This window comes from Pecten maximus, chromosome 2, assembly GCF_902652985.1.
Source record: "Pecten maximus chromosome 2, xPecMax1.1, whole genome shotgun sequence".
In the NCBI taxonomy this organism is placed as follows: domain Eukaryota; kingdom Metazoa; phylum Mollusca; class Bivalvia; order Pectinida; family Pectinidae; genus Pecten; species Pecten maximus.
In genome coordinates, this window is record NC_047016.1 from 10,057,762 (window position 1) to 10,069,767 (window position 12,006).

Consider the following 12,006-nt stretch of genomic DNA (forward strand, 5'->3'; position numbering starts at 1 on the left):
CTGAGAGTAGAGAAGAAGATTTTTGAAGTTTTAGTAAATTTGACCCTTTTTAGCCGCGTCCCTCAGGCCCCTTGGGGGTGGGGACCATATAATTCACAATTTTGGTTGACTTTTAGCCATAAAAGCTTCCTGCCAAATTTCATTGAATTTTGTTTAGGGGTTTTGGAGAAGAAGTCAAAAATGTAAATTGTTTACGGACGCACGACGGACGACGCACGACGCACGACGACGGACAAAAGGCAATTAGAATAGGTCACTTGAGACTTTGTCTCAGGTGACCTAAAAACAGAGTGTTCTTACATATAGTTAAGACGACGATGAAGTGTGTTATTTGTGGCAAGTGGCAACCGGAAGGGTTCAACCTGAACAATGGGGTTAAATTTGTATCGTGGGGATAGTGTTTTATTTGTAAAGGCTAGGTCCATCTACAGTTCTTTGCGGATGAAGATCATCTGGATGATGATGACATTTTTTCTGTGGGAAATGTGCGCATGAGGCGTATGACACAAGTTAAAGCATGGAACAGTACGTGGTTTTGTATGGCGCGGGAAGGATGTCATAATTAAATATTTTTGCCGAGGCAAAAACAAAATATTGCCTAGGCAAAAATCGAATATTGCTTAGGCAAAAATATTTCAGCCTAGGCAATATTCGATTTATGCTTAGGCAAAATTATTTCTGCCTAGGCAAAAATCGAATTTAGCCTAGGCAGATATCGAATTTTGACCAGGCAATATTATTTTTGCCTAGGCAATATTCTATTTTTGCCTAGGCAAAATAATTTTGCCTAGACAAAAATATTTAATTATGACATCCTTCCCGCGCCATAGTTTTGCATACAATTAGGCCTAACTGTTACATACACATGTATCTCGACACACGGATGTTGTTGTTAAATTAAGAATATTGAAATAATTGTTGTTGTTTTTTTTAAGTTTAATATCAATAACTACACTCAAAATGAAATATTCACATATTGTTGTGGCTTGTTATTGAACATAACCTTTGTTCCATTTTGGCTTCCATAGCTCGCCAATCACGTAGTGCGCAACTCAACCGGACACTTTGACATCGGACTTGGAAGGGGGGTAGCTGCATTATATGGTAAGTTTATCACGTTTTTCTTATGGGACCTGACAGTCTTTGCCTTCTATAAGAATGTGATAAAATTGTTTAGGTATCTTGGACGTATGAAGTGCCCGTCGATGAATACAACCATGATAACTTTTCTATCTAGGTGTGTTGAAAGCATCTGTGGCAATATCGTTTAATCAATCTACATTTCACATCAAACGCGCCCGGATGAACTCTCCTAAATGAAGATAAAGAAATGCCGAAAAATTAAGCTTGTAAAATCAGTTCAAAATCATAATTTAAGCCAAGTTGCAAGGTGAAATTCTTTTCAGGCTTATATATCGCATACATAGGTGAGTACTAAAGTAGGTTAGAATCTATTTACGAAGTTTCTAAGAGCTTCAAATGTTATATATTGTGTAAAAACTGAATTAACTTTCTTTAGATTTGATAGAAAACAGTAAGGTCCAAAATGACATTTATAAGGCAACAACAATGCGCTCAGCAAGGTAGCCTACTGCACCGTAGTACTTATGGTTTTTAGATAGCCTACAGTACAGAGCTTTACATGAAAATCAATGTCCTTGTTGCTGTGGTAGGACCTCAAGAGTCAAGTTATTTAAACATTTTCGTCGAGTTCATGAACTTCAAAACTAAAGTTTTAGTGATACAGTACAGTAGAGTCCATACTCATTTTATCAATAATATCAATTTAAGCAAAATATTCATTAACTCTTTTGGCATACATTTGTACGGTGTAGCAATGTATATTCTTTGCTGTTTCATTCCGTCTTTACCAGTTGCATTTGACATCTAGGTTATTATCAAAATGTCTACAACCTCTTCAAAGAAACAGAAACCGAAGAAAACAAGAACGACCAGATTGTCAGTGAAGAGAAATGGTATGCAACTGATGATGATATCAACATCTACAACTTGTCTTTCAAATTTTGTCCTGGTGGAAGCCCATTTTGCCAAGTCTGGTGTCTACATAGAGTTATGGCCCTTTATCCTTCCTGTGCGATTTTGTTCAGGGCTTATCTCATAAACATCAATTCTGCCACCTACAACTGTCTTTCTACATAAGTACCCGTTGTCTAGGGATGGTGCAGTCCAAATTTTCTGGTGATCTTGCTATGCAAGGAAGCTTTAAAGGTGATATAACATCAGGAACCTTCAGATAGTGGAGTGTCATGATCCTTTGTTATTTCTGAATCTTGGGGTTTATTCTAATTTTGGGAGTGGGACTAAGGTTTCTGAATCCTCACAAATGACTGTTCATTTCTGATGGCTGCAAATATATAACTAGAGCAGATAATCAAATACTTTTGCAAAAATCTTAAATTAACAAATATTACAATTAAGAGCCTGTTATGAGGCCCTTCACAATACATTCACCATATCAAGAGTGAATCCAAACCTTACCTGCACACTGGTATTAAAAACAGGTCAAGAGAAGATGATATGAAATTCTTCATTGTGAGTCATACATGTTACATTACTTCTTATTAACACATTTTGTAATGTAATTTCAATATAAATACAGTACATTACGTAAAAATAAATGTAGAAAAAAAGGATTAAAAACAAAAAAACTGTCAATCATTCTACTTTAGGGTTCAATTAAATTAGGTAAACAGGGATTTTTTTTAAAAGACAAAAATCAGTGATAACTTTTCAAACATCGAGAGTTCTAAGTCAAAAGTGAAATAAGTTATGACAGTTAATTTTGATGTTAGTGCATTTTTCTGAAATTAGATTGTGGAAGTGAGTCAATGGAGGATACTATTCATGATCAAACAGCATCAACCACTCCAATGGGAACTGTAGAGCAGCCAGACACCGAAAAGGAAGGCAAGGGACAAGATGAAGGGTAAACTCACTCACTGTCTGAAAAGTGACCAAGACAAAAATACCAAATATTTAAATGCAAAGTGTTTTCCTCTTCACATATATTTTTAATTCTACATCTAAAAACTATATTCTGGTATTCAACTATTGGATCTTGGATCTTGTTTAAACATGAACATTTGTGTAAATATACTATTTTCTATTTAAATGGTAGGGACTGTATATATCCACACACACAAGTTATCAAGGATAGTTAGTTTATTACAGTTACTTTAACTTGGGGGCCGCGGTGGCCGAGTGGTTAAGGTGTCCCAACACTTTACCACTAGCCCTCACCTCTGGGTTGCGAGTTCGAAACCTACGTGGGGCAGTTGCCAGGTACTGACTGTAGGCCAGTGGTTTTTCTCCGGGTACTTCGGCTTTCCTCCACCTCCAAAACCTGGCACGTCCTTAAATGACCCTGACTGTTAATAGGACGTTAAACAAAAACAAACAAAAAACAAAAAAAATGTTTACTTCATTTAAAGCATGATCTAGGACATCTTCGCTAGCCAAGGCTTCTGATTACGTTACACTACACGTGTAGTGTAACGTAATCAGAAGCCTTGGCTAGCGAAGGTGGATCTAGGATGGCATGTCTAAAAATGACTAAAATAGGATTAAATAATTGTTTAAAAAAAATACAAGCATCGTTTTTTTCCTGACAGGTTTACAGTTCCATGTTCACAGAAGATTGTTCCAACTTTCAAGAAAGAAAAAAGAGCAGCAAAGAAGATGTAACTATCAAAATCTATGTCTTTTATTACTTCTTACAATTCTTTTTTTCTGTTTTGATTCTTGTAACATGAAGGGTATGTAATGACAATGATTACACATATGTAATATTTTAACTTGTGTGCCCAGATTTTAAGTGAACATACACGTGCATGGTTTTTATATTCCAGTTTAGGACCAATAATTCTGTCACAATAACCTGTTCTATTGTGTAAAGATTGAGAATTTATGTTCTTACATGACTAAGACAACGATAACATATTTTTGGTTGTTTTTGAACAGATGTAACAACTTAATTACTGAGTCGTTATTATCAGACATGGTAGTTCCATCACCGCCTCTCTGAATGTGCAATCATTTTACTTTTAGGTGTCAAGATGAAAATGGCATTCCAACAAAACGTTTGAAAGCAGCAAACAAGTGTAAGAAATCTAACAACACAGTCACTACTGTCCAACTACAAGAACAAAAGGATCAGATTGAAGATCTGACAAACAAAAATCTACCACAAGTAAGGGTGGAGAGGTTGAAGGATCACAATATCCAAGGCAACCAACAACTGAATACTGAATTAGATATTATCACCAAGATGATAAACAGCAGCTCTGGGGAACAGTCTGAAGGTGACAAGGAACCACTCAACAGATGGCATAATAATCAGAAATGTAATGATATTGGTGAGAAGACAGAACCTGTTAAAGGACCAGAAGAGCATGGCATTATTCAAAACAATGAGACAAACCATGGTGGATTACACTCCAATATGCAACGAGCTGAGAAACCTGTAGGGAACCTGATAGATATTAACCTAAAATCCAAAGAAGTTTCAACAGAGGAGCGTATTTGTGATGAAAATCCTACAGCAGACCGTGGTTGTATTCTCATATCACAAATGGCCACAGAGAATCACAGCAAAATTCTCAACAAAGATATGGGTGTTATTGAGGACATAAACAATCAAAGTATAGGCCAAGAAGTTGAAATCAATTCTGAAAATCAAAGCCAACCTCTTTTATTGACAACTGATCAAATCAACAAGGCTTCAATGAACAGTGTTCCAACACTTCAAACCATCACTACAAGAGCCATAGAAAAACATACAAGAAAACTGGAACCACCAACCAAAGAGAAGGACCAGATAAAACGAGACTCTAGGATAGTCAAACAGGGCTCCTACTGTATTCCAGGACTACAGTCCATTGCTACAGGATCCAAGGAAGAGGATCGAGAGGGAGTGAATAGTACAACACAGGTTACAGCCAAATCTTGTGACCTGGGGACAAAAGCTTCTTCTAGAAAGGTCAAGAAAGACATTTCTACTACAGGTAAAGCATGTTACTATCTGTAAAAATGTAAAATATTGCACCACAGAACCACTGGGTAAGTAGGTTTGTACCCTTGTCTAGGAGAGATCATGCTGGACTAACAACACCAACTACCAAATTTTGTGGGCAAATGGGGAGTGCTGTATATGAAAATGGGGTTATGTTCACCATCACATGCAGCCAGGGTTATCACCCACTGTTCACTGCTTTGAAAGGTAAATGTCTGTTATATCGTATCAATACATCAAGTGATGGAGAAAGTACCGAGTCTCAGGACCAACTATATACAAAGTAAAGCCCTTTGTTCACAGTGCTATATTTCAATTTCTACTCAAGTTGGACTCAATGAAACGTCCAAACTTAATCTGTTTCATTTGCTCATGAATTTGACCAGATTAACACTGATCAGTGCGTATGAATACATGGTTAGGTAAAATCCTTCCGCAGAACGATTTCACTTTTTCTACATTGTTGTTATAAACATGGAATAATTATTAAAATTATCAAATTTATAATTTATTGCTGAATTTTATGAAAGACCAGATATGCTAAATACTTACATTTTGACAAAGTAATACTGTTTTTAATCCTAAAATGGCGGACTATTTTACTCGACCGACTGGACATGCACAATACGGAACTCCTCGGGCTTTTCCCCATTTAGACTTGCACAAGCTACGAGACATTAATATCTACACCGACTTTTTTATTCGAAAAAAAAAAAAACAACATTTGAAATGTAAGGATTGAATCTTGATTTGGTCGATTTCATGGGGTCATGAATTGAGTTGCTCTTGAGACAAATTCAACATGAATTGCTTCAATTTAATCTTCTTTTACCAATATTTTGGTTAGCACTCTTTGAGATGATGGATTGTGACAAACTGTGTTTACACTGTATGGTAATATAGTCGGCTTGCATTACAACATTTATAGTAGTTTATTATCTTCTCAAATGTCAATGTTATTTTCATCAGAGAACACAGAGAAGAATACAAAAGATACAGAGGCTGATGCCATTCCAAACCTTACAATAGACAGAAGTAGCAAAACCGTTGCCAACCTTATACTGGACCAGACTTCTGTGGAGAGCGAAGAAGCGGCGACACAAGGCATGACTACATCGGTGGGTATGGAGGAAGAGAAACATAACATGGCTACATTGGAGGGTATGGAGGAAGAGATAAAAGGCTTGACTACATCAGAGGATATGGCGGAAGAGACACATAACATGGCTAAGTTAGAGGGTATGGAGGAAGAGATACAAGGCATGACTACAGTAGAGGGTACGGAGGAAGAGATACAAGGCATGACTACAGTACAGGGTACGGAGGAAGAGACACATAACATGACTACAGTACAGGGTACGGAGGAAGAGACACATAACATGACTACAGTACAGGGTACGGAGGAAGAGACACATAACATGACTACAGTACAGGGTACGGAGGAAGAGATACAAGGCATGACTACAGTAGAGGGTACGGAGGAAGAGATACAAGGCATGACTACAGTACAGGGTACGGAGGAAGAGACACATAACATGACTACAGTACAGGGTACGGAGGAAGAGACACATAACATGACTACAGTACAGGGTACGGAGGAAGAGACACATAACATGACTACAGTACAGGGTACGGAGGAAGAGATACAAGGCATGACTAGAGTAGAGGGTAAGGAGGAAGAGACACATAACATGACTACAGTACAGGGTACGGAGGAAGAGATACAAGGCATGACTACAGTAGAGGGTACGGAAGAAGAGAAACATAACATGGCTACATTGGAGGGTATGGAGGAAGAGATACAAGGCTTGACTACATTAGAGGGTACGGAGGTAGAGACACAAGAAATGGCTACAGTAGAGGGTGTGGAGGCTGAGGAAATCTCCGACTCCCAGCTGTGTGCTATTAGTACAATGGACTGGACAGAGGAGCCCCTGGGACCATTTGGGTTTGTAAAGTTTAATGTAAATTGATTAAGTCCTTATTCTGGAGATGGTAATGAGATAAATAGAAGTATATCTTGTTTGATGATAGTTATGGGACCTCTGATAGATTAAGCTACAAAACCAATCTATTAACTTACTCTATAACCTACTCCTGATTGAAATACTCAGGTGAAAACTTTGAGGTTTAGGTATGTTGTATTAACAGAATGAAAAATAATACTGTCATTTACCAAGTTTATTCAAACTATCCTATATATTCAGAATAGTCAGTAGAATTAGTGTTTATGTGTTCACGAACTTAACAGTAACATGGTTTTTAAGGGATACTGGACGAGGCCATGATTCTAAGACACCAGCAGTACCACCCTCCTTACCAGACGGTACAGCTATTGTCAAAAGCCTGATCAGAGAAGTGTCAAACCTCAAGTATGTAGCGAGAATATGTAGTTTGCTAAAACTCTTTCTAAAATGTGGTACACTACAGCTCGACTTCATGTCAGCGCTGTCCTGTAAGATTTACCTCCCTTGGTCCACTAATGAATTCAATAAGTCGGTGGTCTTACAGCAAATCATTGATCATCTCATTTTTAAGTGAATTTAGTCTTTTTCATAACTTCATGAAAAGTCAAAATGCCAGAGAGGAGGAAAAGTAGATCTTTCAAAAAGCATTTATAGAGAGAATAATATTGCCACTTATTTCTTTATTTGTATACATGAATATAGAGAGATAATTTTAAACAAGAAACAAGTTGAAGAAAAAATGTCATTATAGTCCTGTTGTTTCCAGAAAATTCAAATGAGCTAGTTTCCTGAAAAATTGACTGTTTTATGACTACATACATGTACATTTGTATAAAATAATGAGTTACTGCAGGATGAAGGCATTGTCAAATCCCTTTTTCAGTATGATGTTATTGCGTGCCAAGCGAGAGATGCAGGCAGCCAATCAGAGGAAGCTGCAGACCCCCACCAATGACAACCGAGTCAACATGTTGGCCAAAAAATGACTAGCCATTTGTAGCATACTTCTGTGTTTGTTTGACTTCTAATGAATGATCACCTGGAATCTGATAGACCCTACCTGTTACAAAATGTAGTTACATGATTGTGATGTCACTCCAGGGACAAAAGAATATGAACACAACTGACTTCATCTAGGACAAAATGTATCACTAAGTAAAATATTAGGACTGGTAACGAGGCCATTAAAAATTATGTTTTAAACAATTAAAAAAGAAAAGAAACAAACAGGTATTATCTTACATTTAAAACGGATTCCATGAGAAATCGAAGTACTGAAATGTAGTTTTTTATTCTTCTTTCTTCCATCAAAAGCAATGAACCTTGTAATTACATAATGTTATCTTAAATTAATGTCAGGACTTCTGTAAGTAAATATTTATATACCTATCCAAAAAGTATGACAATGAGTTACAGCATTGTCCGTCCATATAAAATGTTAGATCTCCTGTCTCCATTTTGACAGATGACAGCTTCTTTAAGGTACATTATTTATAGTATTTTTCATCGGGCGGACCACAGACTGGCCGCATATTAAAGGTGACCACAGACTGGCCGCATATTAAAGGTGACCACAGACTGGCCGCATATTAAAGGTGACCACAGACTGGCCGCATATTAAAGGTGACCACAGACTGGCCGCATATTAAAGGTGACCGTTCAAGCAGGTTTCACTGTATTGTTATTTATACAGGAATACATGTGACTTAGTCATTAAAGGGCACATCTTATACTTGAATACAATACTAGTATCCAGTAAAAAAAGCCCTTTACAACACAGTAAGTTACCAGGCAAATATGAATGAGCCTTGTTTTTTTCTTTTTTCCAAAATTTTGTTTAAGGAATAGCTGATAAAAGACACAACTTAAATATCTGCCAACAAACGTGATCACACAAGCATCTATGGCAGTAAAACTTTTGATTCAATACATAAATCAACCACATATGTGACAGGAATCAAAATGCTGCCAATTTGCTGCTATGAAGAATAAATCTAACAAAGATTTTTTTCAGTTATGTACATGTTTATTGTGGTATTTACAATGAAATCACAGATGATGAAGGGATAATGCTGTGTCTGTTAGCTCATCAGATCAAAGTCGTCTCTCTGTAATGTACAACCATCATCACATTGAAATGCTTATATTCAAAGCATGGAGTAACTTTAACATTGAAATGGTTTTATTCAAAGCATGGAGTAACTTTAACATACTCTTATGTTCATGCAAAAAAAGGTTTGTTATTATACACAAAGAAAGATCTGTACAAACATTTTAATTTTCAATGCATGTACTAATTTGAACTTTGAGAAAAACTTGTTTAATATACTCGAAACAAAAAAATGTGTCATCTGACCTAGTCTAGTCTCAAGTCCTGTCTTATCTAACCTAGTCTAGACTTGAGACCTGTCTTATCTGACCTAGTCTAGACTCCAGTCCTGTCTTATCTCAGCTAGTCTAGTCTCAAGTCCTGTCTTATCTGACGGAGTCTAGACTCGAGACCTGTCTTATCTGAGCTAGTCTAGACTCGAGACCTGTCTTATCTGAGCTAGTCTAGACTCGGGACCTGTCTTATCTGACCTAGTCTAGACTTTAGTCCTGTCTTATCTGACGGAGTCTAGACTCGAAACCTGTCTTATCTGACCTAGTCTTGACTCGAGTCCTGTCTTATCTGACCTAGTCTAGACTCGAGACCTGTCTTATCTGAGCTAGTCTAGACTTGAGTCCTGTCTTATCTGACCTAGTCTAGACTCGAGTCCTGTCTTATCTGACCCAGTCTAGACTCGAGACCTGTCTTATCTGACCTAGTCTTGACTCGAGTCCTGTCTTATCTGACCTAGTCTAAACTTGAGTCCTGTCTTATCTGAGCTAGTCTAAACTGGAGTCCTGTCTTATCTGATCTAGTCTAGACTCGAGACCTGTCTTATCTGACGGAGTCTAGACTCGAGTCCTGTCTTATCTGACGGAGTCTAGACTCCAGACCTGTCTTATCTGAGCTAGTCTAGACTCGAGACCTGTCTTATCTGACCTAGTCTAGACTTTAGTCCTGTCTTATCTGACGGAGTCTAGACTCGAGACCTGTCTTATCTGAGCTAGTCTAGACTCGAGTCCTGTCTTATCTGACGGAGTCTAGACTCGAGACCTGTCTTATCTGAGCTAGTCTAGACTCGAGACCTGTCTTATCTGAGCTAGTCTAGACTCGAGACCTGTCTTATCTGACCTAGTCTAGACTTTAGTCCTGTCTTATCTGACGGAGTCTAGACTCGAAACCTGTCTTATCTGACCTAGTCTTGACTCGAGTCCTGTCTTATCTGACCTAGTCTAGACTCGAGACCTGTCTTTTCTGAGCTAGTCTAAACTTGAGTCCTGTCTTATCTGAGCTAGTCTTGACTCGAGTCCTGTCTTATCTGACCCAGTCTAGACTCGAGTCCTGTCTTGTTTGACCTAGTCTAGACTTGAGTCCTGTCTAATCTGACGTAATTTAGACACAAGATCTGTCTAATCTGACATAATTCAGACACAAGACCTGTCTAATCTGATGTAATTCAGACACAAGACCTGTCTAATCTGACGTAATTCAGACACAAGACCTGTCTAATCTGACGTAATTCAGACACAAGACCTGTCTAATCTGACATAATTCAGACACAAGACCTGTCTAATCTGACATAATTCAGACACAAGACCTGTCTAATCTGACATAATTCAGACACAATACCTGTACCATAATACTTACCATGTCGTTATAGTCTAGTACATGCTTCCTGATGGCTGAGGTATCTGTCCATGTGATGAAGTCCTCCATATTCCTGGAGAGATACAAGCACAGTAAACTGAAGAATTCATGCAGTAAGATGATCTTTCTTTCTCATCTAACATCTCTTACGAAAAAAATCTTGCTTGCTTTTAGAATATGGAGTTAATATCATTATAATTAACATTTCAAAGATGAACATAAACTCCCTCTGTCACAAAAAGTCTTACCTATCTTAAAAATAAGATGTAATAATTTAAAATTTGAAGATAAAGTAAGTCTCTTCAGTATATTGACACCTTCAAATTGCAATGTGTCACTAAATACTTATGACAAGTTATTTAAGTACGGTATATATAGGTATCAAAAAATTACCTGGTGACGAGGAAAGCTGGATCGGACATTACCTGAGGTCCTACTCGTACATCTAGACATTTGTCAAGGTCATTGTATCCTCTAGAAGTCATTACATATATACATGAGGAGTTTTTAAAATGTAACATAGTATTGAATGAGGATTGGATTTCTTGCACATTTCTATTACCTATCTATTATCATGTTAATTTAAAATCATTCAACAGAATTCTTTATCAGATATATCACTGCTAATAAGAAGAATTCCTGTAATGAAATAAAGCATAACCAATTAATTTTCATAATATCAGGGCCCAGTTTCAGCAACATTCCTTAATTAAGGAAATTCCAGATTTAAACATTCAATAAAAAGCATTACAGAATTTAAGATGGTTCCTTATAACTAAGATTTTTTCCTTCAATTTTGTAATGCCTTCCTATGGAAAAATTATGTTAAAGAGTTCCTTCAAACTAACATCATTTCAAAACAACTTGGGGCATCATTTCAAAACACTGGGGATATGTCAACTGCAAAGAAACACTGCCTGTGTATCTGTAAATTAATATTTGTAAGCTAGCACATGATGTATAAAGGTATGTCAATTTACAGGTATGTAGGAATAGGTTCTACGGTCTCAATATATGGAAGGTTCGAGAAATCATTCTTGGCACTAACAAAGAGTTATTCCCCCTTCCCCCTGTAACTGCCATAACTGACTAGAGGGTTTTATTATACGGCCCTACCTAATATATAACTACAGACAGTAAAATGAACATTTCCCACAAATTAAATTTCAAGACAACAGGGGAGGGGGGATAGTTAAATCAAATATGTCATATGTACCATTGGAATTTACTACTGCATAAAATGGTAGGAGTGGCCAAAGAACTGGAAGAAG

General features: G+C 37.2%; 3 protein-coding genes across 3 annotated transcripts in view; 2 read left to right on the forward strand and 1 right to left on the reverse strand.

The window, feature by feature from the left end:
• Nucleotides 1-1,895: 1,895 nt before the first annotated feature.
• Nucleotides 1,896-6,566, forward strand: LOC117340944. The gene is made up of 6 exons (XM_033902738.1): nt 1,896-1,976; nt 2,833-2,947; nt 3,633-3,701; nt 4,069-5,024; nt 6,002-6,505; nt 6,544-6,566. The coding sequence occupies exons 1-6, from the start codon at nt 1,904-1,906 to the stop codon at nt 6,564-6,566; spliced, it is 1,740 nt and encodes a 579-aa protein (XP_033758629.1). The 5' UTR covers nt 1,896-1,903.
• Nucleotides 6,543-8,537, forward strand: LOC117316912 (sodium/potassium/calcium exchanger 1-like). The gene is made up of 3 exons (XM_033871692.1): nt 6,543-6,980; nt 7,300-7,404; nt 7,883-8,537. Exons 1-3 carry the CDS (start codon nt 6,568-6,570, stop codon nt 7,983-7,985), a joined length of 621 nt encoding a protein of 206 aa, XP_033727583.1. The 5' UTR covers nt 6,543-6,567; the 3' UTR covers nt 7,986-8,537.
• A 477-nt stretch (nt 8,538-9,014) lies between these two features.
• The window catches only part of LOC117316920 (U3 small nucleolar ribonucleoprotein protein IMP3-like), a 73,345-nt gene continuing 70,353 nt past the window's right edge, over nt 9,015-12,006 (reverse strand). Inside the window, exons 5-7 of the mRNA XM_033871697.1 lie at nt 11,129-11,180; nt 10,736-10,808; nt 9,015-9,107 (exon numbers count right to left, since the gene is read on the reverse strand). Coding sequence (XP_033727588.1) covers nt 9,081-9,107; nt 10,736-10,808; nt 11,129-11,180 — 152 coding nt within the window. The 3' untranslated portion in view covers nt 9,015-9,080. The remainder of the gene's footprint in view (nt 9,108-10,735; nt 10,809-11,128; nt 11,181-12,006) is intronic.

Coding starts and splice junctions, on each gene's coding strand:
- LOC117340944 (XM_033902738.1), top strand. CDS start 1,904: ATGTCTACAACCTCTTCAAAGAAACAGAAACCGAAGAAAACAAGAACG. Junction 1,977..2,832: donor ATTGTCAGTGAAGAGAAATG/GTATGCAACTGA, acceptor TTCTGAAATTAG/ATTGTGGAAGTGAGTCAATG. Junction 2,948..3,632: donor GGCAAGGGACAAGATGAAGG/GTAAACTCACTC, acceptor TTTTCCTGACAG/GTTTACAGTTCCATGTTCAC.
- LOC117316912 (XM_033871692.1), top strand. CDS start 6,568: ATGACTACAGTACAGGGTACGGAGGAAGAGACACATAACATGACTACA. Junction 6,981..7,299: donor GAGCCCCTGGGACCATTTGG/GTTTGTAAAGTT, acceptor ATGGTTTTTAAG/GGATACTGGACGAGGCCATG. Junction 7,405..7,882: donor AGAGAAGTGTCAAACCTCAA/GTATGTAGCGAG, acceptor TCCCTTTTTCAG/TATGATGTTATTGCGTGCCA.